General features: G+C 35.7%; 4 protein-coding genes across 9 annotated transcripts; 2 read left to right on the top strand and 2 right to left on the bottom strand.

The window, feature by feature from the left end:
• Positions 1–6,033: 6,033 nt before the first annotated feature.
• LOC131020521 (transcription initiation factor TFIID subunit 8-like) lies at positions 6,034–7,918 on the bottom strand. The gene has a single exon (XM_057949379.1). The coding sequence runs from the start codon at positions 7,372–7,374 to the stop codon at positions 6,262–6,264; it is 1,113 nt and encodes a 370-aa protein (XP_057805362.1). The 5' UTR covers positions 7,375–7,918; the 3' UTR covers positions 6,034–6,261.
• A 3,565-nt stretch (positions 7,919–11,483) lies between these two features.
• LOC131020518 (thylakoid lumenal 15.0 kDa protein 2, chloroplastic) lies at positions 11,484–13,471 on the top strand. Of its 2 annotated transcripts, XM_057949375.1 has the most exons (6): positions 11,484–11,741; positions 12,045–12,148; positions 12,571–12,661; positions 12,765–12,833; positions 12,917–13,026; positions 13,115–13,471. In XM_057949375.1, the coding sequence occupies exons 1-6, from the start codon at positions 11,564–11,566 to the stop codon at positions 13,205–13,207; spliced, it is 645 nt and encodes a 214-aa protein (XP_057805358.1). In that variant the 5' UTR covers positions 11,484–11,563; the 3' UTR covers positions 13,208–13,471. The 2 variants fall into 2 exon arrangements, with proteins under 2 accessions (XP_057805358.1, XP_057805357.1); XM_057949374.1 differs by having other exon boundaries at positions 11,499–11,741; positions 12,917–13,471.
• Positions 13,472–13,539: 68 nt separating this feature from the next.
• Positions 13,540–14,890, top strand: LOC131020519 (uncharacterized). 3 transcript variants are annotated; one of them, XM_057949377.1, is made up of 3 exons: positions 13,540–13,681; positions 13,841–13,912; positions 14,004–14,890. In XM_057949377.1, the coding sequence occupies exons 2-3, from the start codon at positions 13,867–13,869 to the stop codon at positions 14,483–14,485; spliced, it is 528 nt and encodes a 175-aa protein (XP_057805360.1). In that variant the 5' UTR covers positions 13,540–13,681; positions 13,841–13,866; the 3' UTR covers positions 14,486–14,890. The 3 variants fall into 3 exon arrangements, with proteins under 3 accessions (XP_057805360.1, XP_057805361.1, XP_057805359.1); XM_057949378.1 differs by lacking the exon at positions 13,540–13,681 and having other exon boundaries at positions 13,695–13,912; positions 14,004–14,312; positions 14,398–14,890; XM_057949376.1 differs by lacking the exon at positions 13,540–13,681 and having other exon boundaries at positions 13,703–13,912.
• A 1,008-nt stretch (positions 14,891–15,898) lies between these two features.
• LOC131020517 (uncharacterized) lies at positions 15,899–19,102 on the bottom strand. Of its 3 annotated transcripts, none has more exons than XM_057949372.1 (3): positions 18,688–19,074; positions 18,120–18,400; positions 15,899–16,091 (listed from the first exon to the last, which is right to left on the bottom strand). In XM_057949372.1, the coding sequence occupies exons 1-2, from the start codon at positions 18,985–18,987 to the stop codon at positions 18,134–18,136; spliced, it is 567 nt and encodes a 188-aa protein (XP_057805355.1). In that variant the 5' UTR covers positions 18,988–19,074; the 3' UTR covers positions 15,899–16,091; positions 18,120–18,133. The 3 variants fall into 3 exon arrangements, with proteins under 3 accessions (XP_057805355.1, XP_057805356.1, XP_057805354.1); XM_057949373.1 differs by lacking the exon at positions 15,899–16,091 and adding an exon at positions 17,666–17,746; XM_057949371.1 differs by lacking the exon at positions 15,899–16,091 and having other exon boundaries at positions 17,949–18,400; positions 18,688–19,102.
• Between the last annotated feature and the right edge of the window lie 6,574 nt (positions 19,103–25,676).

Here is a 25,676-nt window from a genome sequence, read left to right as displayed (position 1 = left end):
TAGAAAAAAAAAGCAACCGGCTTCTGTTCTTAATTTGAACAATTTCCCGATCTAATTAGACGTTAAGAAAAATTAGTGCCCGATACGGGAAGCACTTAAGTAGATTCTATTTTTTTAATGAATCCTAATTATTCACATTCTCTATTATGGAATGAAGATGTGTGTGTAAAAGAAGCAGTATATTGATAAAGAAAGTTTTTTTCCGAAATCAAAAGAGCGATTGGGTCGAAAAAATAAAAGATTTCTAACCATCTTGTTATCCTATAACATTAACACGGACGAATTAAATGAAATGAATGGAAAAAGAGAGGGTAGAGAATCTGTTGATAAGTTTAATAACAACAAAACGACGTCGTTTCTTGAGTGAATATAATTAAAAAATAATTAAAATAAAGAAGAAATCTCGATCTTCTTCTCCGCTCGAGCACAGAGAGATCTTTACCTCCTCACCGCCATTCTCCATCCTCCATCTCCGCCTCTTTCCCTGAATCTCCATCTTCCATCTCCGACTCGTCGAGATCCATCTGCCGCCTCACCTGCCATCTTCCATCTCCGCCCCTTTCCCTGAATCTCCATCTTCCATCTCCGATTCACCGCTGTCAGCCACCACAACATCAACGCCGCCCCCAAATTAAACCCTAGATCCTCTTGCATAAGGGGAAATCCCCAAATCTGCAAATCTCTCGTCCCTACACCAATTTTCAAGGTCAAGCAAAAACAATTGCTCACCCCCTTCATCCAAGAGGCGCGGCAACCCCTATCAGGCCGTTGGATCCCGCCGCCACATCCACCGCGACGACGCTCTCTACCAAGGCCACTGAGGATCAGCAGGGCCCTCTACCAGGCCGCATCCCCCACTAATTTCATTATACCAGGCGAACGACGAGTTTGACATTCTTCTCCTTGCGCTCGTCTTCGTCGTTGTCGGGTGAATCGTCGGCTTGCAGAATTGGAAAGAGGGGTTTGGGTGGGGTTGAGAGGGGAGGTGGATCGTTGGCTTGCAGAGTTCCGGCATCTTCAATTTTTTTTTTCTTTTTTTTTGATGAAATTCTTAAGAGTAATGCCATGTCAAAAAAAAGTGTGTATTGTGGAGCCAAACGTGTAAAAAATTCCACGTGTAATGCGATATACGTTAAATACTGTCCACGTCATCGCCGGTCAAACTTAAAAGTAATCGAAACTTTCGTCGTGTGCAATTTACAATTAAATTAAAAGGTGGTGTATTCTGGGGCTATTTTTGAAGGCCATGTATAATATGCAAATCTAATGAAAGTTCGTGTATTTTGCGGCTATTAACCTTTTTTTTTATTTTAATGCATAAGAACCTTATAAAACGGTTTCTTTTAAGCATAAGAACTATTAATGCATTGGCCATATTTCTGTAGCTACCCATATAGATATTTCTAGATATTATGTATTTTACGCGGTATAATAAATACGATGGCTCCACAGATATATATACATGTTTTGTACTTGGGTCCTTATAAATTGTGTGGCTTAATTGAATCTTTGAACTTTGCACCTTGAGCATCGGACATTATGTTATTATGACTATTTATTATTGACCCAATTAGAATATTACGTAAAACCTACCAGAAAAAGGATACCTTTCTTTTTAATTTTAATTTTTTAACTTCTTTTTTTTTGATAAATTATAAATAAAAAAAATTTAAAGATTGCGACAGAAGACTCAAACCCAAGACTTCAAGTCTTGAGCATTAAAAAATAATACCTTTCTTCATTAAGCCAAAATTACAACTTGTAATTTACAAGATGCCTCAAGGTTACTTGCTGAAATTATTTTCATGCTTTTTTGTCCCAACTAGTATACGCCCATTCGTGCGATGCACGACGGACATTGAAATTAAGAGGTATCCAGACTCTAAAATTTAAGGAGGTTGGTAAATTTTAAATAAAAATATCCTTAAATTTTATGAAAAATCTTTTAATATACATAATTTTATGAAAAATCTTTTAATACACATTCTTCATAATGTAGGGGATTCAAATATTATATGATAATTATTTACATGCCTAGTTTATATACGGATTGGTTGTTGTGAAAATTATATTTTTCGTAAGAATGTGAGAATATTGTATTGAATTTATAAAGTTATTGCGTTTAAATATATATATATATATATATATTACAAAAAAACAAATTATTGTTAGATTAAATAAATATAAATCATATGTTCAATTCTACTTTTTTTACATGAAAAATAAATTACAGATCTATGAATTTATCTTTTTTGGTTTCTATTAGATTAAAGAATTATAAAATAAACCAATATAAATTCCTACACCAAGTTGGATTTAAAAAAAATATTAAAATTAAAAAGCATGTAAAACTCAATTGTATATCATTAAATTTCATATTTTTATATACAACTAATACGAAATAATCTATTGAAGCAATCCAAACATACGACAAAACATATGAAAATAATTAAATGCACTATGGTCTGTATCTCTCTACACTAATAACAATAAAAAAATCATAAGTATAACAAAAAAAGAAATTATGAAAAACTCATGCAAGTTTAAAACATGAATATAGTGAAAAAATAAAATAAAAACTTGAAATAAAAGAGTAATAAAAATAATTGCAGTCTTGCATAATAAAATGTACATAATTTTCATGATTTCATAAAATATTTTATGCAAACAACAAAAAAGATGAAAAACTAACTTCCTTTATAAAATAAGAGAGAGAAAGAGATTAATTTAAAAAAAATTAATTTGAATATTTTCTTTTTATTTTAATTTTTTATATACTCTTATAAATTCTATTATAGCTCATATTTAATTTGATATGCGTATTAATTTTTTTATTAATTTAACTTTATAAATTTTAGGAAAAACAAAAATTTTAAATGTAAAAAATAATTAAAGAAAAGAAAACAAAAATTGAAAACTTGCAAAGAAAAATAGAGAGAGAGGGACGGTGAGTTGGTTAGAAGTGAGAGAAATTGATTAAATTTAGAGAATAATGGGAGAGAGAAAATTTGGCGGTAAAAAGTTACCGTTGTATTGATCTTTTATACTCCCTCCGTCCCAAAGGAAATGTCCTCCTTCTTTTGGGCACGGTTATTAAGGATGCATAATCTGCCTAATCTAGTAGAAACTGAAATGATGCATAATCTGTCATTGAATCTTATATGCTGCCTAATCTAGTAGAAACTGAAATTTCCTTAATATTCTACTAGATTAGGTAAATTATGCATCCTTAATAACCGTGCCCAAAAGAAGGAGGACATTTCCTTTGGGACGGAGGGAGTATTATATATAGATTTCTTACAAAACACAAATTTGAGGTTGTTACAGTTGCTACTTAACTTGCACTAATCAGTACATTTGTGGCTTTTGCAACCAAATGCGAGATGGCATCCACCTAAAATCACATCCTCATATTCTTCTTCTCTCCCAACAACAAAATCAACTTATACGATCATCTGAAATTACTCTAAAGCACAGATTAACAAGGGGAAAATAAAAAATAAAAAAGTAACTAAAGGCAAGAAAAGGAGAATGCAAACAATGGCCATAACTCCATCATCAAGAGGGCCAGGTTGGCAGATAGCCAATGCCCATAAACGCGATTGCGACATCACTCATACTAAGATTCATGCATGCATGCGCCCCTTTGGCTTAGTTCGTGCATCAAGATCGTGTTACTTCACTTGTTAAATGCTTGATGTCGTGGGCAATCCACGAACATTCTCTTCAGCGCGCCGCGACACCCCTGTCTCCTCCTCCCCGGCCCCTTCCTTTCTGCCCCTTTCGACGGGCCCTCGATAATTTGTTTTGTCTCTCACCAATCATTTCTGGCATCTGAAAAAGACAAAAAGAAAAAGTGTATCCTGTCACTGTTAGAACAGTCCAGCCTGCTCCTGTGATTTGGGCAGTCAAATGGATAAGGAGTTTCTTGGTGCGAAACCAACATACATGTCTTGTTTCTTCCACTTGTAACATACATGCCCCTATTGCTTCTTTCAAAGGCTACGAGGCTAAGAGGATCGATGGCGAAACTGTTGGACACTAAAGCTTGAACTTGGTTCGAGCAAACTCTTGAAAGAAAATAATAATGATAATAATAATAAGAGTTACTCGTATCCACAAATCCACACCCACTCAACTTCAAGTATATATTTCCTGCCAAAGTTCCTTTTGATAAATCATGCAAAGGGTTTAACCAAACAGTCAGCCTATCATTAACTAGTAAGAAGCCAAGAATGCAGAAAAGAAACCAAGCGAAGGAAAAAGAGTTCAGGTCCGAATGCAGAAAGAATAACTCATTTCCGAGGGTCACATATTTCGTAAAGAAAGTGCCCAAGTATTTGAGTTGTTACCTCATCTGTTGGAGAATAAGGTCTTGGATGACTAGTCATGGCACCAAGAGCGGGCATTTCTCAGTCATGACCTCTGCCAATGGTGAGTCGAAGAAGTTCCTGGTGGAGCTGCGCATGCTTTCATATCCTCCTTTTGTCAGGTTGCTGGAAGCAGCAGAAAGAGAGTTCGGATTTGAACAAAAAGGTATATTAACTTTACCTTGTGAAGCAAGTGAGCTGCAACAATTGCTATCTCATGTCTGAAGATATTATGTAATTGCATTTTGTCGCGCACTGTAATTTAACATTCTGGAAGAAAGAAATGCATCTAGTTCCCCCCTACATTCAAATAGCTGTTTAATGACTATATACTCACATATGCTAGAATGCTTTAAAGCAGTTTTAAATAATCATTCCACAAAAAGATTTTCTTCTGCAACCTTGGTGGGGAATAGCCGAATAGCACAACAAAATTGCATCCTTCTCGTTATCAGATCATAGCCTGACAGAAACTCAATAATAAAATTCAAGTAAAAAACTATTCCATAGTTCCACCGAATTCAATCACACTTTATCATTGGAGACCATTTGCTATAAAGCATTCTAGCATATGTAATATATATAGTCATACTAACCACCAAAGGAGTGACACCTCAAGTATACAAACAAGAATAAAATATATGATATAATGGAATAGCAGCATTAGCTCCCAAAGATAGCAAGCATGCCCCTTTAATTGCAGTTGTCACCTGCAGCATGCAGCATGATGCCTGCTTAAACAAAGTACAGAATTCCAGGACTTCGTAAACAATCAGTTGTTGCCTTGAGCTAATCTACCCGTATCTTTGAAACTCATAAGTTCATGTAGCTTTTTTGGTCCAATAAACTCAATGTTGTAAAATCCTAAAAACGGCTTCTGACTGCAATTCTTCAAGAGCAAGGACACCAAACTCCCAAAAGTATAACACACACCACATTTTCTATCCTCACATGCACCAAAACAAAGAAAGAGAATATGAAACAGAGGAATAACGGATGAAATGGATAAAATTTTAAAATGGAAACAAACAAAACCAAGCTAGCTACAGATGAGCATAGCATCTTAAATCTTTAATATAGAGAAAGGGGAAATGTCATCCAAGAGTTCCGTAGAAGTTTCCAGATACGTCAACTGGATCACATGAGAAAATGGTATCTAACCCAAATTTCCAAACAAAATCATGGCAAGATTGTACAAAAGGCACCAATCACATGGTAATAAATCCTATTGCAGAGTTACATGAAATTGGTAATATACCTACTGAGTTCAATAGAATGTTCATGCCATGACAAATATGCATTTTAAGTTGCCTTCTTGTTGCTTGGTTGAAATGAATTTTATCAAATATGTTTGTTGCTTAGTATTCGTACATAGATTTAAATTTTTAGCTCATGCTCATCATCTGCCTGACTAGAAGAAACAAATACTGCTATTCTATGGGCAGGATGAGATGTGCACTAGGGCAAAAAAAAAAAAAAATCTTACAACCAAAGCTATCAACACCTTAGCATTTGAACAAATCTATTGCACTAACATTAGGTTTTGAAAAGAGTCCCACAGCACCACGAAGCAGGTAAACAAGAGATGCTAACAACTACACATGCATATGTATATGTATGTGTGTGTGTGTAGAGAGAGAGAGGGAGATGGAGACACAGAAAATGAACAAAATGCTACAATCTCATTCATTAAAAAATAATGTCAATGACAGAAGAAATTTGGAAAGGACCTGACATATCTCAAAAAATGTCTTAATCTGGGTTCCGCTCCTAAATGGATTAGCACCAAATACACAACCACAAACTACTGTATGTTTTGAGTTTGACTAACCTAATCAACTGCTATCTTCTTGAACATTAGCCAATCAATGTCATTCAAGGAACTACAAATTTACAACTGAGGAAGCTCCTGCTGGTTTTCCATAGATTGCCGTAGTATAAACTCAACCCTCCTCTTCCTGTCATCTCTTTCGCCCTCGTGACCAAACCATGAAGCTGTTCTTCCCACAGCCTTGTTCCGAATCCTCAAATCCAATGGCTCACCAAATACTTTTTTGCCCCCTTTGAACTCTAAAAATACAGAAGCCCTCTTTTCCGGAATAGTCTTCTCGCCATCACTTCCAGAATCAAGGCCATCCTTCATTGCCTCAATGGCTGGAGCAAATGTCTCCAACAAAGAAACTTGTTTTTCTGTATGAGCTTGACTAGAAAGTTTTGGGGGAATGCTAATCTGCGACACGTCTATTTCCCGAACCTCCAAAGGATTCTCAAAAGACGGGTTCCCATTGTTATTAACTTCTAACCCATTTCCTTCATTATATGGTTCAGCAGATGTTGTAGCTACTGATGAGCCATTACATACAAGCCGCTGCTGCAGGCTTAACAGAGACCTTTCTGCCTTCCTATGCTGCCTCGCTAGCTCAATCTTATCTGTTCGGGCATCAGAGAGCCTCTCATTCCAAACAGGTGTCCGTACATACGTGTGGGGATCAGGAAATGCAGGCAACCATGGCGGCACGTGCTTAAAAGCCGGAGTCTCCCCCATTTGCAAGAAACTAGGTATCATTCTCCGTTCCCTAATCACAGGAAATTGTGGCACCGGTTGAGCAAATGGTACCTCGTCAGCCGCCTCCACATACTCTTTGATCTCTCTAATAGCACCTGAACTCACTGCACAGTCAGCGTGAACCTCTGAAGCACCAGTAAACCCTTGTGGCGTGCCCAAGTCTTCCAACGCTTGGACAATATCAAAGACGTTGCAACCCGTCCTACCAGCTAAATTCGCATAAAATCTAGAGGTTTTACCTAACTCACAGATGTACCTAATCGCAATATCAGCAAGCGAATCAAGAGCAGACTCGTTGAATCCTTCAAACCCAATGCCCTCGCATATTTGAACCATCGCAACTCTTGATATTGCTCGACTATAATCACCAGCACCAGATCGCAAATTCGAATCATTCTGTTCGTCTCTCCTGCCTTCAGCTTCACCTCCATCGCTCATGTTCAGATTCAAGAATCATTAGGGGGTTCTTAATCTTCAAAAACCTCAATAAACACTCAGAAAATAGATAATACAACCCCACCAGCAGCGAAAAATTCAATGGCCCATTTCCATGAAAAATAAATCAAGAAAAACCCTAGATACAAGCTGGAATAACATCGAAGCAGGGGGGAAACCGAGATGTGGCTATATCTATCTATAGGTGAGCTTAAATTAACGCATCAGTGTGCAACTGGGTTACGAGCACTTACAATTGATGCAACTCTCAGGGCCGTCTTCGAATTCGACAAATTAGAATATTTTTTTAGAGCGCGATTGAATTCAATTGTGATAAAACCCTAGAGAGAGAAAAAGAATCATCACTCTAGGGTTTTAACTTTGAAGATGACAGTTTTGAGGGGAAATGGAATTTGATTTGGGGATTTTATGGTGGAGTGATAAAACTCTACTGCGAATCTAAAAATGGAAATTTGGATCGAGAAGAGAGAGAAATTCGAGAAAGTCAAAACAGAGAGCTCAGAGTGGGGTATTTATAAGCGGAGTCACGCTCGATGATTGTTTGAAATTTTCGTAAATTAAAATTAATATTTGCACGTCCCTTATTTCTATTTTTATAAAGAAAAACTTATTTTTAGAGAATATTTAATTCCTTTTTAGCTGCAAATTGTTCGTTGCCGTGTTTTTAGTCGCTCGATGTAGACGTTATAAATTAATTTAAATTGTGATATTAAGTATTAACAATATGAAATAATACTTTCGTTCATCAAGCTTGATAATCTATATAATTTTTGCAATATGCACTATGTCCACGTCCACATGAGTTTTTGCAATAATTTTATAAAAATGTTAGTAATATAGAAGTACACTCTTTTAATAGCTATAAGTCATATAATTCCATGTGGAATATGCTCAAAAATAGGGTAAATGGACAAAGGTGTCTTTGTATGCGATAATAATTGGTTTTAAATTTGTTAATTGTGAATGAGTTGCGTGAGATGATTGTGACAAGTTTATATACATATTTGCACAATTGCACTTTTATCTTCAATAATTGTGTATGCGGTGCATGAAATTTTGGAGTTATTCTTAGTTATTGTTGCTTTTATGTGCTAAATATTTCATTTAAATTTATTTACATGCATGATAATAGTTAATATGTTTGAAAAAATCAATTTCACTATCACCAAATGTATCACAATGAACAAAGATACAATCGTGACTTACAATAGTGACGTTTTTTACAATAATGAAGTTGATTATTTATTGTTCAAAAAAAAGGAAGTTGATTATTAGAACATGTGTCGCATAAATTATTGTAAAATTCAACTTGTGTGGCCATATTTCTCCTACCTGCGTATAAGGGTGTGCAACGGGTCGGACCCGGACCGACCCGTCGGGTTTGTTAGACCGAAAATTTTAAAATGAAGGATCGACCCGGACCGAAAAATGTGTGCGGGCCGACCCGGACCCGGACCGAACCCGAGCAACGAGTCCGGTTCGGTCCGGGTCCGACCCGCCGAGGCCAAAATTATTTTTTTTCCTGTTTTCGCACTTAATTTTCATACATAAAACATAATAAATACGATACAAACACATATCAATATCATAGTTTCACCATTCGCAATCCACAATCACAACAAAAAACACAAATCAAAATCATTCCTCCTTTAGGTTTTAGAAAATTTTGAAATTTAATATTATTAATATTATTATAAATATTAAATATATAAAATAAATAATTAATTTTTAATGATATGGGTTGGTCTGGGTTCGGTGGGTTCGACCTGGACCGACCCGAAAAAAAATTGGTCCTAAGAATTATACCCGACCCGGACCATACATATACAATGGGTCGGTTCGGTCCGGACCGAACCCGTCGGTCCGGGCAGGTTCGGCGGGTCCGGTTCGGGTTTGCTCACCCCTACCTGGGTATTAAAAAAAGTGGTTATTAGTTAAAACCAAAATCTAAAATTAATCGGCTTCAAAAGAGTAAAACAAAAAACTTCGATCAATCTAGGTGATGAGATGAGGGGTAATGATGGCCCAAGTGAATAGTAATGTAACTCTAGGATTGGGTATTGGTATCATGCTTCTATAAAAATGAGTATATAATGATAACATATACTCTCTCCTCTGCTCACGGTATAATTTTACTTTATGGATGACACGAGTTTTAAGAAAATGATAAATAATATTCCATTCGTCCCATTCCAATAGGCTCATTTTTTTTGGGTAAAAAAGTTGTACTTAATTGGTGTGGACCACACCACTTTACTACCACTTTCTTACTAAAAAGTAAATTTTCTTAATCTCCGTGCCCAAAAGAAGTGAGTCTATTGGAGTGGAACAGATGGGATATTAATTAATAATAGTGATATTAATGTGAATGGAGTTTGAGTCTCACTATTATTGTCAGTGAAAATTTGTGGACCCTATTATTATAAATGAAAGTGTACACGATATCGTGGACATACTAAAATAACAAACAATATCGTAGACGAAGGGGATAGTAACCAATAAAATATAGCTCGAATGATAAAATTAAAGCATTCAAAGACTCTCATTTATCAGAGATCATTAGTTCAATTTCGCCTACATGCAGATCCAACTCGAGGTAATAATCAATAAATAAATAAAAACAGATTCATTTGATTAAAACTTTTGCTCTATCTCCGATTTAATTGCGGATTAATGTCATGTGCATTCTCATTTTTTTTCTTTTTCCTTTTTTTTCCTTTTATTGCTAATCATTCATAATAGGCGAGTCAACAATTGAAATATAAGATGAAATCTAAATATAATTTCCTTTCCTTTTTTGAATAAATCAGCAAAGCAACCTCTATGAAATTGCTATTTCCAATTGCTCGATGAATAATAAAAAGTAAAGGGGTAATAGCTAAAAAATACACGAACTATCATCAAATTTACAAATTGGATATGACCTTCAAAAATAGTCTTAGAATATATTATATTTTAATTTTATTGTAATTTGCATACGGCGAAATTTCCGACGAGGAATAAGTTTGATCGATAATTACGTTGACATTACATGACATATTGCGTGACATTTTTTACACTCGTTCAAAACGACGTCGTTTTGGACGTCTTTCTCTCTCTCTCTCTCTCTCTCTCTCCCTCTCATCGGTCTCTTTCTCTTCTTCCCTCCCCCGTCACGCCGTCACCTGCTCCACTGAAGTCGCCGCCGCCGGCCACCCCCATCTCCCTCTCCTTTCTGTTCTCGCCTAGTCCCTACCTCTGCTCTCCCTTCTCTCGTTTCTCACAGACACACACACAGGGTACATCAAACATACACACACAGCGGACCTCGCCGCTGACTTCAATTGGCGAAGGCTGCCACCTCCACTACTCTTTCTCGCCCTCTTATGTATCCCCGACTCACCAACAACAACTATAGTGAGGTTGCCATTCCTACGCCGCCGCCTAAAGCTCTAGATTCCCAAAGTCATTGTCGCCTCCCTTAATTTTCGACGAGGTTACCACCGGAACCACCTCCCTCATCCGACCTCTCCACCCTCTGCTTCAATCGGAGAGCAACGATAGTAGCTAGCTGCCACCGCCGCGCCGATCTCTCCCTCTTTGGACTGACAGCCACGGTTCTCCCCTCTTTCTTTTATTTTTTTTTTATTTCTTTTTTAAAAAAAAGCTTGACAAAACGATGCCGTTTTACATGTCCGGTGGTTAGTCTACGTCTACAATTTTCGGCTACACGTCAACTATGCTTAAGGTGATGGTCAACGGATGTGTAAATTACAACAAAATTAAAAAGTGATGTATTTTAAGGCTATTTTTAAAAGTTATGTACAATTTGTAAATTTGATGATAGCTGGTGTATTTTTTGGCTATTAATCCAAAAGTAAATAATCTCCGACATCAGCCTCAGACAAAAAAGATCTTTCCTCAAGTTACAGTAAGTTGGGGTTAACCGATGTGATTAACTATTTCCACAACTCCAAATTAAATCAATCACACTTTAACGTCGTTATTTTGCTATAGTTTTTAAATGTAACTAATGTGTATTTAAAATAAAAATATAAAATTGAATGGGTGGATAATCTTAAATACATACAAAAGAGCCTATATATCGTGTGTGATAATTTTCGTTATTATTTGGACATATTATCTTCAACACAAAACAAACATCCAATTCTAAATTCTCCACCATCTCCAAATGGCGTTTCGTATGCAGCTATCATCCTCATCTCTCAAGCTCCCCCACAAAAATCATCTCCCTCTCTTCACAAATCCTTCACTTTCCCCGCAGCCACCTTCATGGCCTTCTTCCCTTCGCTCCAATTCTTGGAACTTCTTCATGTCCGGCACTCTCTCTCTTGCTCTCTCTCTCTCCGGTCAGCCACTCATTTCCTTCAACTCTTTTCACACGGTTTTTGGGATTTTTTTAATCCCTAATATTGTTACATTATTTGGTGATCAGTTTCTGATTTCTTGTGAATTATGTGATTCTTGAAGTTCATTGAGCTAGATTCTTGCATAAATGCTAGTATATATATGTGATTGAATCTCAATTTTACCTAGAATTTGTGTAAAGTTTCTTACTTTCGTAATGATATGTTCCATTTAAGACCGTTTATTTATCTATTTTTACCTCAATTGGGATAGTGGTTGGAAATTTATACAAATGAAATTTGTAGGAGTAGGATGTGCTGAAGGAAAAGTAGGGGTGAACAAGCCAGAATTACTACCTAAAGATTTCACTACTGTAATTGATGTTGCAGGTTTCCTATCTGATGGCCAGGTAGGTTTGCCTTCTTCTTCTCTCAATGTTCGCTTTTATAATTAATATTGCATCAAAACGCGTTGAAGTTTCTTGTTGGAGTAGTCGAGTTTGAACCCCGTATTGACAGATCTTGCTTTCGCTTCCTTGAGATTTATGATTTGGTTGTATTGTATGCATGCTGATAGAAGAAAAAAAAAAGTGTTTAGCTAGCTAGTGAAGAACTATTGGAGGGATTGTTGCTAACTATTCTTGCAACTATAGGAAATGAGCTCATGTTTTCACCTTGTAGGAGTGTCAGATTATCACTTGGTAAATTGTGTAGAAAAATGCAGTGTAAATATATTGGTAAATTAAGATGTAGCTTCGTCAAATCAATGCAGTGTAAATATATTGGTAAATTAAGATATAGCTTCGTTAAATCTTGAAACTTGGATGGGCAGGAAAAGAGAATTTCGCAGGAGATAGCCGCCCTTGAAAAAGATACGGGATATAAGTTGAGAGTTCTTGCGCAGAATTATCCTGATACGCCTGGTACAGCTGCAGACGTAGATAACTTCTTCGTCTTTTAAAAATTTAACAGCACTCTCTCCTATTTTTTTTTATAATTTGTTTGTGGTTATCCCTTTTTTGTTAGGACTAGCAATCAAGGATTTCTGGAAAGTGGATGATAATACAATTGTATTTGTTGCTGATCCCACATTTGGTATCTATCTAAAGCTTATTTCCTCCTTCTTCAGCTGGCTAGATTATTCACTTACACGTATTATGTATTCTGCTTATAACTAGGAAATATACTTAACTTCAACGTCGGGGCTTCCATTGATTTAGACGTACCACGCAGCTTTTGGAGCCGGCTAGCTGGGAAATATGGAAACATGTTTTATTGGAAAGAAAAGGTTAGATTTCTTCGCCCTATTCTGTGTCCGACCACACACTTCCAATATCTACGAGAATTTATACTGATAAGATCATTGTATCTCGAAGGGAGAAGATACTGCTATTGAATCTGCTGTCATGGCCATATCGACTTGCCTAAGAGAACCAGCGGGTGCCAATAGTTGCTCAGAGGTAAACTAAAATCTGCAATAGTGGGAATTTGCTCTCTTTAACCGGAAATTCTATAGAGGAAATCGACAACATCTCTCTTCATGTCAGAGCGAATGTTTTGTATGGCAACGTAGAGGAATGGTCTTATCTTTTATCATCATCTGCGAAGTCATTACATCTCTTTGTATCTATTATTACATCTATGTATGATATGAACAAACATTAGCATATCTGTATATACAATTCCAAGTCATTCTAATTATCACCATATCTATGTGTATCTATTATTGTTTACATCCTCTATTCAGTATTCTACCTTCTTTTGGTCCCTATCATCACTTTCTAAAAGTCGAAATGAAGCACGACGTTGGGACTAGAGGATCTCGCGTGCATATATATATATATAGAGATAGATAGATAGATAGATATATCCAGGTGTCTCATCTCTCGCTACAAACGGAGCTGATCACTGGACCCAGCTTTGTCAGCAGAGAAACGAACGAGGTAAACAATAGAAATTTCATGGCATATATGTTTATTTTTGTGCATTACATCACAATAAATCGAAAGATCATCACAACACTTCCTATATTTCTAACATTGTACACCATCTCATACTCTAGCAACTGAATATTGTCTCATCTATGTCGTCTCTCATGGCAGGGTACACTGGCTTCTCTGCCCGGGAAATGAGACTCAACTCGAACCTACATTTATACAGAACCCTAGACATAGGTACGACGAATAAAGCATTTGAATAAAACTCTCTCTCCTTTTCTATCACGCTTTACTTTGAAGAACAGATTGTAGGTCGGTATATCTGCAGGGTATAGCGAGAATACCGGTCTGTTTGAAACCAAACTCGTGCTCCGCCTGCTCCAACAGCTTGAGAAAGCCTGGGTGGGCCAGGTAGCTCAACTCCACGACGAACCTCCTCAGCTCGCCACCATCAACCGCGTGCACGACGAAATGCCCCTTCTTCACATCCTCCGGCAGACCACTGAGCAACCGACGGGACTCCTCTTCACAGTCGTACCTACATACGAAGATCTTCTGGAGCATCTTGGTGACGAGCTTATGGATAAGGAAACCTCGGCTCATCCTCCCGAGTTGAGACAGAGACGGTGCAGACGAGGTATGTTTATCTGCCAAAACCCGAGGATTTATAGACAGGGAAAGAGGGAACAAAAATTCAGATCAGTAAGATGGATCATATGCAGAGACTATGAGAGGTCCCTTTCAGCCAGTCGTATCGGAGCAGTACAAGTAAGGACAGTTTCCAACCATATATGTGAGAATAACGGATAGCAGGGAGATGATAACGCGAAATAGAAGGCGCTCGTGCAGCATGTGCTGTGCAGGCGGGGGCCGGGGCCGGGGAGGGGGACCGGTCGAACGATGCTTAGACGTCCCAATCCTGTCTGCTACAGTGCAATGGAGATACTTTATGGAGATGGCTATGGCCAAATATATCAACAGATCAACTAGCTTGTTTTGATACATAGTCAGTTTGAACGTGATTCCATTCCATATTGCAATTTCTCTCTAGAAAAATGTAGATTGGTTTTAACTCTGTGCTGTGGATCTGGAAACAAAGCTGGTATCTCTCACTGCTTAGAAAATGCTGACGTGTAGACATAGTAAAGTAGGGAAAGTTTTTTGAAGTGTTTGAATTTTTATTTTATTATAAGGATGCGTTTACTTTGTATTGAATATTTGTATTTCAAGATTAAAATTTTTCCAATTCTACTGCTTTAGTGGAATATGAATCAAGTAAAATTAGTTCAAATATATCTTAAAATTTTAATCTTTTATAACAAACGAGAGATTAATCTTATTATGACTCCATTTAGGCTAATTCATAGCATAAGTTGACGTGATGTTAGACGGTGGATGAGAGCTACAGGGTATTAAATAACCAACATGAACTACTAATTAGCAATCACAACGGTTAACCGATTATTAGATACCACTAGCAAGGTGGTCCATGAGTTAGAGTTGCAACTTGAATTGAATTATAGTGACATTGCTATTTTTTGTAGGACATGAGAGTAATAAATTTTATTTTATTTTATGGCAAAATAAAATTACCCGTACGCAGATGGGATTGAACTCATACAACTATTCATGTGTTATATTGATTTATTTTTAAATTTTACTAATTTATTTATTATTTTCATTTCTCACAAAAGATAACATTTTTACTGAATTTTGTCCCACATAGTACACATGTTATATACATAATTACGAGCGCTCGGATGAGATCCCCTATATTTTGTGAGATTATTGGATTGTGATTATGTAGGATTTTAAAGGAATTTAAAAAGTCCATGGATTTTAAAGGACTTTAGAAATCCATAGACTCCGGGTGGAGTCGTGTGGAGTTTAGAGGAATCCATCGAAATCTCAAGTCTGAAGCTCAGATTTTGTCCTTTGTATTTTCTTTTGACAAATCCATCAGAATCCATGGATTGTTAAAATCCATGAAATGTTGAATACCACCTGATTTTAAATTACTTTAAAAAGTTTGGTCTGAATACCTCTGGATTTTAAAAAACTTTAAAAAAATTGGATTGAATATTTCTGGATTTTAAAGGACTTTTAAAAGTCTGGATTGAATACACCCAAACTTTCGAAATTCTTTAAAATCCTACAGAATCTCAATCCAATACACCCCAGCGTCTATTTAATCAATCTAAAGGTTAGATGTGTAACTAACAAAATATTAATAACCATGTATATTTGTAAACATCTTTTTTGACAGCCTATTTTTTCTGCACGGTGAAAACACACGGTTCCCTTGTCACTCAACAATTATCTCTCATCTGAATTTTTGTTCTTGCGTAGATTCCATCATCCTCTGAATTTTCGTTCTTGCGTACAGTGGCGGATTCAGAATTTTTAAACTGGAGGTCTGAAAAAATAATCTACTCCCTCCGTCCGCCAAAAGTATTCCACTTTGGTCGGGCACATAATTTAATAAAATGTGTGATGATGTTGATGTAGTGGAGAAAGGGCCCCACCACTTTATGAGATGTGTGGTTGAGATTGAATTTGGGGTGGGTTTTTTGTAAATAAAGAGTGTTTGTAAGGATAAAATATAAAGGTGGATGGTGGGACCATGGCTTAAAAAGGAAAGTGGAATACCTTTTGCGGACGCCAAATATAGTAATTGTGGAATACTTTTGGCGGACGGAGGGAGTAATAAATATATGTGAAAGATACTTAATTTAATGATAAAAATAATACGTTCCAAAATATTGTTAAAAAAAAATACATAACTATCTAATATTTATCTTCCAATGGGTCTTAATTTTTTCAAAACGTTTCACAACCTCGTTATTGGAAACTTGTAGAAACACATATTTCTCAATGAAAGTAATCAAACAATCATTTAAAACTTGATTTCACATGCTATTTCGCAACTTATTCTTAAATCACTTTTCCCATACTTGCAGTACAACCGAAATAATCGACACCAACTTAGATATTTTATAATTCCTTTTGATTTTTTGGATTTAGGTGTTACACTTGTTATTCCTATATTTAATACACAAATGAAAGAATTCTATAAGAAAAACTAAAGTTAAAAACCTTCAAAATATATTTTTGTGCGATCTTTTTATATTTGTTACTTGTTAGTCTATCACCAGCCGCCATTTTTTAAGTTTAACTTGGGCCCGAAGCCCAAACTCTATATATTCGTATAAGTTTGCACATTTCAGTTGGAATTTTGGAGGTACAGTAACTTGTGCCATTTCGAAGACAAAAAATCATTGTCATATTCATCCACAAATCCAGAAGTTTAATGAGTTGAACTTATTACTAAGTTAATTCAAAATCTAGTAGGAAAAAATAATGGAAATCGACTCAAAATTGAATTGGCGTTAGCATGTATTAAATAAAGAAATTTAAAGGCTATGTCACAAAAGCATTAACAATTCTATCGCCACTCTACCCCTTGGCTGCTTTTGACTGGAATACAACTTACTATTTTTGGAAATGATTCTCCTTATATATATATAGAGAGAGATAAACATATTTGTTTGCCACGGAAGGAAAGTAATCTAATTCCTAATTTTTAAATTCCAATGTTTGGTTTAATTATTGAAAAATCAAGAAATTAATCTGATTCCTGAAAACAAGGAAAATTGGGTTAAATTATTCAATCAAATTATCTTCTTCTTTTTTTCTTTCTTTTGAAATTACAAGAGATATCTGAATATAATCAATTATGCAATCCGCACGCAGGCGGGACCTCACTATCACCCAAACAGTGGGAAAACATCACCGTACGCAGGCGAGAAATGCCATATGTGTGGGACCTTCAACACCAAACAATACAACACCGCACACAGGCGGGAATACAACACCACTTAAAGTGGGAAAACCTCTCACAAAGGAGAGTCTTATTAGTGTACCTTTTGATGTACACAATCATCGGGGGAAAAAAAAAAAATCTTATTCCTACAAGCAAGTCGATATATGTTATGATTAAAACACTCCATGCCTCATACAGATTAAAATGATGTAGTCGCTTACAACACCATCAAGACTTGGACCTCTTGGCTACAAAACTAGATTCTTTTTAATTACTAGGCTTTACATGCAACAGAAGACACCCCACCCCCCACACATCATAAGAGGAAACCAAACATTTTGCAGGTAGCCAAACTAACTATACAAACCAATCAAATTCAATCCAAAATCATCATCTCCAAAACAAGGCTACCAAGAATAAGATGGCAAAGAATTTAGATCCTCATCCGCATCCACCATAATCCTAGTAAAATATATAGGCACATTCGAAATGCAACCCCATAAATCCTCACACTGTGATGAGGATAAAGACATACAAGATTACTAGTACTTGAGCAGCACTAGTTCAAGTAAATTATTTCCTTAAAGCATATACATGTATGAAAAATGTATACATATATACCTTGATACATTTCATCAAACGGTTGGCTTGCGTTCAAATGTCGTCCCTGGATCATCGGTGCAGGGGGAGACCTGAAGGCCCGTCACCATAGCATCGGGCGGTCCTCTCCTGCAGCGTTGCTCCATCTCTTGAACCTTTTCCGGGACACCGGAGAACACAGCCTCTACTGCCCCATCCCTCCGGTTCCGGACCCACCCCTTCAACCCTAATTCCCTCGCATTATCAATAGTCCAGTTCCTGTAGAATACCCCCTGCACCCTCCCCTTTATCACCACCTTCACCTATTTCACAAAGACTACATCAAAACCCTAAAATTAAGCAACAAACACATGCCAACGAGTAGAAAGGGGGAACCCTAATTTACAAGTCTAATTGCATTAATTCATCATCGGATTGCCAACTAAATACGTAGAATTCATCAATTAAAAGAGGTAGTAATCGAATTGAGCTGTAGCATGTCTAATTGCATACGTGAAATGAAATGTATCGATTGAATGAGCTAACAATTGAATTGCAGTAATCTTATCGTAGACAAAATCATCACAGTGCTAATTTACAGAGCGCTTACGGTTTTATCGGCGGCGGAGGAGGAGATGGGGCCGTCGGAGGCGGTGGAGGAATTCACGGCGGACATAGAAGGGCGAGGAGTGTGAAAATGACGTCGGAGGAGAGGAGGAGGAAGAGTAAGAGGAGGAAGATGGGAATGATGGAGAATCGGAAGAGAATGAGGAAGAGAATGAAGAGGACGAGAGCGTAGAAGAAGAGGAAGGTCGAGGAATCGTCTACAGCTGAAGACTGCATTGCTTGGCGGCCATAGAGAAGTAGTGCGCGGGCGAAGAATGTGGAATTTGAAGATGGAGATCGCCATTTGTGTCGCAGTCGTTTTCAGTTTGAAGCTTTCAGTAGTTTCTCGATTTGGGAGAATATTTTGTGTGGACCGTTTGTGGTGACTCCGAGAATCTTGGGCGGCCCAATGAAGGCCCTTTTCAGATACTATTCTAATTTTTTTACATTTATTTACGAGGAGCATTTTTTTTCAAAAAATTATCCATAAATGATTTTTTTTATCCACGATTAATAATAATAGGGCGATTCCATATTAAAAAAAAAAAAAATAGGGTGATTCCCTAAATTATTTACAATTTTTCTAGGTTCTTAAAAATATTTACAAAAAAAAGTTCTTAAACAATTTATAAATCAAAAATCAATTATTTTACATCAATCATTTTGCATAAATAATTCTGTTATAGTTTATTATTTCATCATATATCATTTCAAGATCGTATTTCGCCAACATATTTGAAGCAATAAGCAATTCATGTTTTCATTGTGGATCATTTAATTCAAAGTTCGACAAAGTTATGTTGACTGCTGCTACAATTTCCTTCTTTCTTATGTTGATTTAGTTATTATATATGCGTTTCAATTGTAACGTGAATGCGTTTTCAAAAGAAAAATACTAGGCGCTATACCAATTGATTTTTGTTAGGATTTATTTTGCTCAAGTCAAATGTCTACGATTTCTTGAATTGTACCATGTTTATATAAAGAAGAAATGGGTTTATGTTTAGAACAATTCAATTATTTATTATGTATTTAATTTGAGTGATGAGTTATAGGATAAAATAATAAATTAATACTTTTTATTATTATTATTATTATAAATAAAAATTAAGTGAACAAAATGGGGACTAATACTATGAATAGAATTACACTAAAATTATATCTATTTCTTCAACTCAATTCAGCTTCATATATAATACAGGCCCACTACCCCAATAATATAGACGGGTCCATGTTGATACTAATGGGCCTAATTGGGCTTTGACACTCGCAGTCGCATCCGCTTCAATGCCCACTCTATTGTTTATTAATTGGAACTATTTATTCAATGTCAAATGAAATGAAACGACTAATTGTTAATAATTATTCTTTTTTTTAGGCGGTTAATAATTATTCTTAACCAAAGAAGTAATGCGAAATAATTCATGATTTTATTTCATAAAGAAATCATTCCACGTATGTTATATTCTTCTTACACAATAAACACCTTATTAAACATTTTTTATTATTATGGAAAGCCTAAAATGCTACAATATCAAGCCAAAGCTCATAGACACATTCTCATTCCGGTGTAAATATCAAGACTAGGCTTATAAACACAATCACATTCTCACAGATCAACAAACAAGCTAGTATAACCTAGACCAAATAACTAAACAAATAAAAATGTAGCCCACACTATATTGTTCGAAGAAAAAAAAATCTTTTAATTCAATCCTAAAATATATTCATAAAGAATACAAGGGGTATTCAATCCTTACATACACTAAAAATGTTAACAATAAGAATAATTGGGACTACAATTAAATGGAAATACAATCTCTCGGACGACAACACCAATCATTCAAGGAGTGGCAGAACTAGCTGGGGAAATGTGCACGAACCATTTCCAATAATTAATCTTAACACCTTCCACAGTTATAGTAATATCCAGAGCACGTTTGTTGAAAATGAGATCATTTCTCGTCTTCCAAATCTTTCTATATAGTAGTACAATACGAAACTAAATTAAACACATATTTTATTTTTCCTTTTTTCCTCATCCTTCCTAGATGAAATATTAATCAAAATTGTTACACTTCAGCATGTGTAATTAAAGAGCACTTTAGCCACATCTTTACCATAGACTAAACTTGAACTGCAAGATGACGCTCAATCATCAAGAATGAAGCTTTATGGATGTGCACAATATGGCTTATGTGGAAACGAATGAATGAAAGTCGTTTTGAAGGAAAAGTTTGGGAGGTGCAAAATCTGATCTCGGAGATTAAAGGCAGATTGTGGAGCTGGTGTATCATGTTCAGGGTTCTTGAGGCGGATGTTAGTTTCCCAGTGTGGTGCTCAAGCGAGTTTTCGCTCTCTTCTTATATCAAATTGTAGGTACCTCTGGTATCACCGGTGTTTTCAATAAAATTCTCTTTTTTTGATAAAAAAGAAAAGAAAAAGGACTTCTTGAACATAGAACGCACGCAAATAACATATTCTTGAACCATGCGTTAATTATTTCTTAGCTCTTAATAGTATAATGCTATGTAGCATACTAAAGGATACATTTTTTTCTATTTAAACGAAATTTTTTTTATAAACAATAGTATTGAATTGCATATTCCATTAAATCGAGTAGTAGTAGTAGGGTACAAAATATAGGGATCGAATTTAATTATCAGCTAGTGATACAAGTCCCAATTACAACCCTAGCAAGAGCAAATCTGAGCACACATTTCAACACATTTGTTGGCCTAGATATGGAAAACATTGCAAGGGCTAAAGACAAAATATTATGTTATTGTTGCTACATCTTTCTTTATTATAGATTGATTCGGCGTCCCGACATATATCCTATGGTTTGATCTTTTTCGACTAAAAACATTAATCCAAATACATTGTCCCAATTAAATTCTCAACCATGCCCACAACATGTTTGGTTTTATTCTCACTTTGTGTAGACAAAGATTAATTTATGAGGCAACAATGTACATGTATGTACATATGATTCAATACATTGTAATAAGACTCAAGATAAATAATCATGCACTCCATATATAGTTACATGCAACGCATTATTTAATATATTTTCTAAAACTTTGCCAACCAGAAATTGAATGAAATAGTATGCTAGGATGATGATGGGTCGGTTTTGGAAAGAATAAATAAATGATTTAATACATTCTTAATTAGGTCATATGAATTCCGGCGCCGCTCTTTTTTGGAAGAAGACAAAATATTTGTGCCATTACTAGGTTTTATGATTTTGCCAGTAACGCGGCAGAGGATCACCATTTTTTATCAGATTAATCGATTTCGTACAATTTGTAGTCGACTTATATCAGATTTGTTATCTCGGATCACAATAAATATATGTTGTTTCGGAGTCAGTGGATTTTTTAGGACAATAACTTATATTGATTTGGAAATTAGGATAAAAATTTTTAAATTTGTAAAAATAGGACACTAATTTTTTTTAGAGTAAAAATAGGACACTAATTAATAAGCGTCGTAAAAATAGGACATTTCTCGGCCGATACTGGGCCGAAAAATGTCCTGCGGATGCAACACTTATTAATTAGTGTCCTATTTTTACTCTTAACAAATATTAGTGTTCTATTTTTACAAGTCCAAAAGTTATTATCCTAATTTCCAAATCAATCTAAATTACTGTCCTAAAAATCCTCCTAAAAAGCCTCGAACTCTGTTGTTTCGATTTGTTATTTGCTATGCATTTTCCTTTCTTTAAGATTTGATCATTGTTTTTAGTTAATATATTAATTAGTATGATTTTGTAATCGAACTTTAGATTTTTAGCACCAACAAAAATTTAACGTAAAGATTGATAATGCGAGACTTAAATTAATGAAAATGATTGCAATTGTCAATTGGATGCAATTACAATTCCTTTATTTTGCCGAAATTGCAACTAAAATGAAAATGGATCAAATGAGAATAATCCTTAAAATAATAAATATACGTGAAAGTCCAAACAATTGTCAATTGAATGCAATTACGACTCCTTTAATTTTTTTTTTTTGATCGGTAAAATTAAAATTTTATTAAGATAAAAAGCAAGGCACCAGGGATGCCAATCAAAACAAGAAGGAAATATTGAAACCCTTAGAGCACCACATGGTGAAAGGGATTCTCAACTCCAAAACCTTATAGACCTCATTCCAACTCCAAAGTCTACCCTTGATCTGTAAAACAAGTCTCTCAATATCCCAAATCTTTCCTTGAAAACGACTCTCGTTTCTTTTTTCCCATAGAGTCCAAACCGTTCCCACCCATAACGCATTTAGCAATCTTCTTCCTTTCTTCGTTTTGGCAGCAGAGATGAAGGAAGTGTAATGATGGAGAGTACCTCTAGGATTTGCCGTTTTGATGTGTAACCATTGGAAGATTTGGTCCCACACCGCCGCAGCTTTCGGGCAATGAAGAAATAGATGTTCCGTCGTCTCCTCTCCAGCGACGCAGGCGTTGCATCCTCTCTCTTCCCAGCTAATTTGAATTTGTCGTCTTCTTAAGTTGTCACAGGTAGCCAAACGATTTCTAAGACATCTCCACGCTGTCACCTTGGCTTTGTGCGATGTTGGAGCCTCCCAAACCATAGCCATCTCAGCCGGTTGAGTTTGTTGCGCCTCTCTGGAAGCCGCCACCAAATCATAAGCCGACTTTGTTGAGAATTTACCGTCCGTAATTGCCCTCCAACTCCATCCATTAGTTAAACCTGAAGAAGGGACAAAAGCAGCAACAAGTCTCAAAAGTTCCTCCACCTGTCCATTCTCTCTTTCCCTCAAATCCCTCCTCCAATTCACCGACCACACCCACTCTTCTCCTTTCCAAAACCCACTCTCTCCGACGAGGGCTTTCTTATTCGAGCACAAGTTATACAATCTCGGGAAAGAGAACTTGAGAGGTTTGTTAACAGCCCACACGTCCTCCCAGAACATTGTATTCATCCCATCCCCGAGACTGTGTTGAAGGTGATCAATGAACCATCTATCGTCTCTTCCTCCCCCTTTCTCCACAATTTTCGCCCACCACCCCAACTGCCCACTTCTTCCCACCATCGAGCAATCCCCCTCTTCGCCCCAGACAAGTTCCCCATAAATCGATTTGATCACTCTCGCCCACAAAGCTCCCCCATCCACCAAAAATCTCCAAAGCCATTTAATTAACAGAACATGATTAAACAATTCCACATCCCGAAACCCAAGACCTCCTGTTTTCTTATTGGAACACAAGGAGCTCCATTTAAACCAGGTGATTCTTCTCGACTGAGAGTCTCCACCCCACAGAAATCTGGAGAACAAGGAATTGAGGTTCTTGAGCACAGTCTTGGGAATGAAAGCGTAGGCCAGTTGATATACCAGAGAATATTTTGATGGAATATTCGATCCAGATAAAAATAAAACTAATAAACAAAATTTATTACAATCGAATATTGTTTATAACTTTAAAAATTAATTTTTAACTAATACTTTGTAGTTTGTCTGATAAAAAAAAATACTTTGTAGTTTGTACTTCCAATTATTAGCTTTGACAATAATTATTATTTGACAAAATTACAACTAAAATATTGTGTAATTGTCACGAAACCAAAACTTAATAACTTAATGTATTCTAAAATAGTTTATGATTAAATAATTTTACAAAATTAAAACACAACAAATAAATATAAATTGGCAAATTAAGATTAAAATTGAAAATAAACACAGAAAAAATTATAGTATTACACTTGCCAACTAGTATACGATTATTATCACAAAAAGTACACTTTTTGACGTTATATGACAAGCTTTTGAGAGAAGCACATTGAGGAGCATTCAGATGCACGATGCATGGCTCTAATTGTGATTAATAGATTATGATGATAATGAATTGATCTACAATGCATTAGCCTAATCTATATTACTCCCTTCCTCCCTAAAATTATGATCTTATTAAGATATTCGCGTGATTTAAAAAATTGTGATATTTCTTTATTTGAAAATAATCTCACAAATTTAAATCAATAGAAAAATATTATCTCCACTCATTATTTATAAAAGTGTGAGGCTCGATCTCTATTCAAAACATAACTACCATACTTTTTCTTAAAATTTGTGTCATCTCCATTGCACCACAATTTTTGGAGGACGGTGAAGTATATTGAAAAGCAAACATTCAATTTGAAATTACTTTCAAATTGATTTAAGATTGAATTGGTGGCAAGTTTGTAAATAAAATAGAATTAAAGCACTCATAATAACTCTCAAATAACATTTCTTAAGATCTGTGACACTCACAAATGTTTTTAGAGCACCCACATCAATCGACTCATCCGTCCGACTCGAGTCGATTTGGTGGATGAGTCGACCAACGCAAGGGGGTGACTCGAGCTCGACTCATATGGATAAGCCGTGTTCATCCGTTATTTTATGCATGTGCGAGCAATACAGGCACTTTCAAAAAAAAAAAAAAAACAAACAAACCTAATGAATATGACTTAGTTGGATGAGCCTCATCAATGCATGACATTGACTCTTATGTAATTTCATCCGTGAATGAGCCTCCAACTAACTCAACATATGTGGATGCTCTTATGAAAAATTAAGAAAATATTTTGTGAACAGAAAAATTACTTTATAAAAAAAAATCCAATATAAACAACATAATTAAATAGATAAATTGTAGTATTTTAATTTAAAAAAAACAAATTATTTTCTCCGTCCTGCGAAATTTGATCAGTATTTTTTGAATTGTTCCATAAACTTTGATCACTTTTTTTATATGATATTTTTTCCCCTTTATTTACTTTCTAGATTTTTTTCATCAATCATACTTAATACCATAAATAGTACTCATTTTTTAAAATTTATGTCAAAAAAAAAGTAATTAAAATTCACACTTGAGAGATGGATAGAGTTTTTGAGTAATTCATAGGTAGTGATAACTTGAGTGTTGAGAATTATTGATAGCACTCCCTCCGTCCACGAAAGAACTTCCTATCTTTCCTTTTTG

This window comes from Salvia miltiorrhiza, chromosome 4 (genome assembly GCF_028751815.1).
Source record: "Salvia miltiorrhiza cultivar Shanhuang (shh) chromosome 4, IMPLAD_Smil_shh, whole genome shotgun sequence".
Classification (NCBI taxonomy): Eukaryota; Viridiplantae; Streptophyta; class Magnoliopsida; order Lamiales; family Lamiaceae; genus Salvia; species Salvia miltiorrhiza.
The sequence above is the reverse complement of the archived record's forward strand: the minus strand, read 5'-3'. Positions and strand labels throughout refer to the sequence as shown.

Bases quoted from the DNA above. Each gene is read 5' to 3' on its own strand.
- LOC131020521 (XM_057949379.1), bottom strand. From the start codon at position 7,374: ATGAGCGATGGAGGTGAAGCTGAAGGCAGGAGAGACGAACAGAATGAT.
- LOC131020518 (XM_057949374.1), top strand. From the start codon at position 11,564: ATGGCGTTTCGTATGCAGCTATCATCCTCATCTCTCAAGCTCCCCCAC. The intron at 12,149-12,570 runs GTAGGTTTGCCT...TTGGATGGGCAG, and splicing joins GTTTCCTATCTGATGGCCAG to GAAAAGAGAATTTCGCAGGA. The intron at 12,662-12,764 runs GTACAGCTGCAG...CTTTTTTGTTAG, and splicing joins GAATTATCCTGATACGCCTG to GACTAGCAATCAAGGATTTC.
- LOC131020519 (XM_057949376.1), top strand. From the start codon at position 13,822: ATGTCGTCTCTCATGGCAGGGTACACTGGCTTCTCTGCCCGGGAAATG. The intron at 13,913-14,003 runs GTACGACGAATA...GTATATCTGCAG, and splicing joins ATACAGAACCCTAGACATAG to GGTATAGCGAGAATACCGGT.
- LOC131020517 (XM_057949371.1), bottom strand. From the start codon at position 18,987: ATGGCGATCTCCATCTTCAAATTCCACATTCTTCGCCCGCGCACTACT. The intron at 18,401-18,687 runs GTAAGCGCTCTG...TTTGTGAAATAG, and splicing joins CCTCCGCCGCCGATAAAACC to GTGAAGGTGGTGATAAAGGG.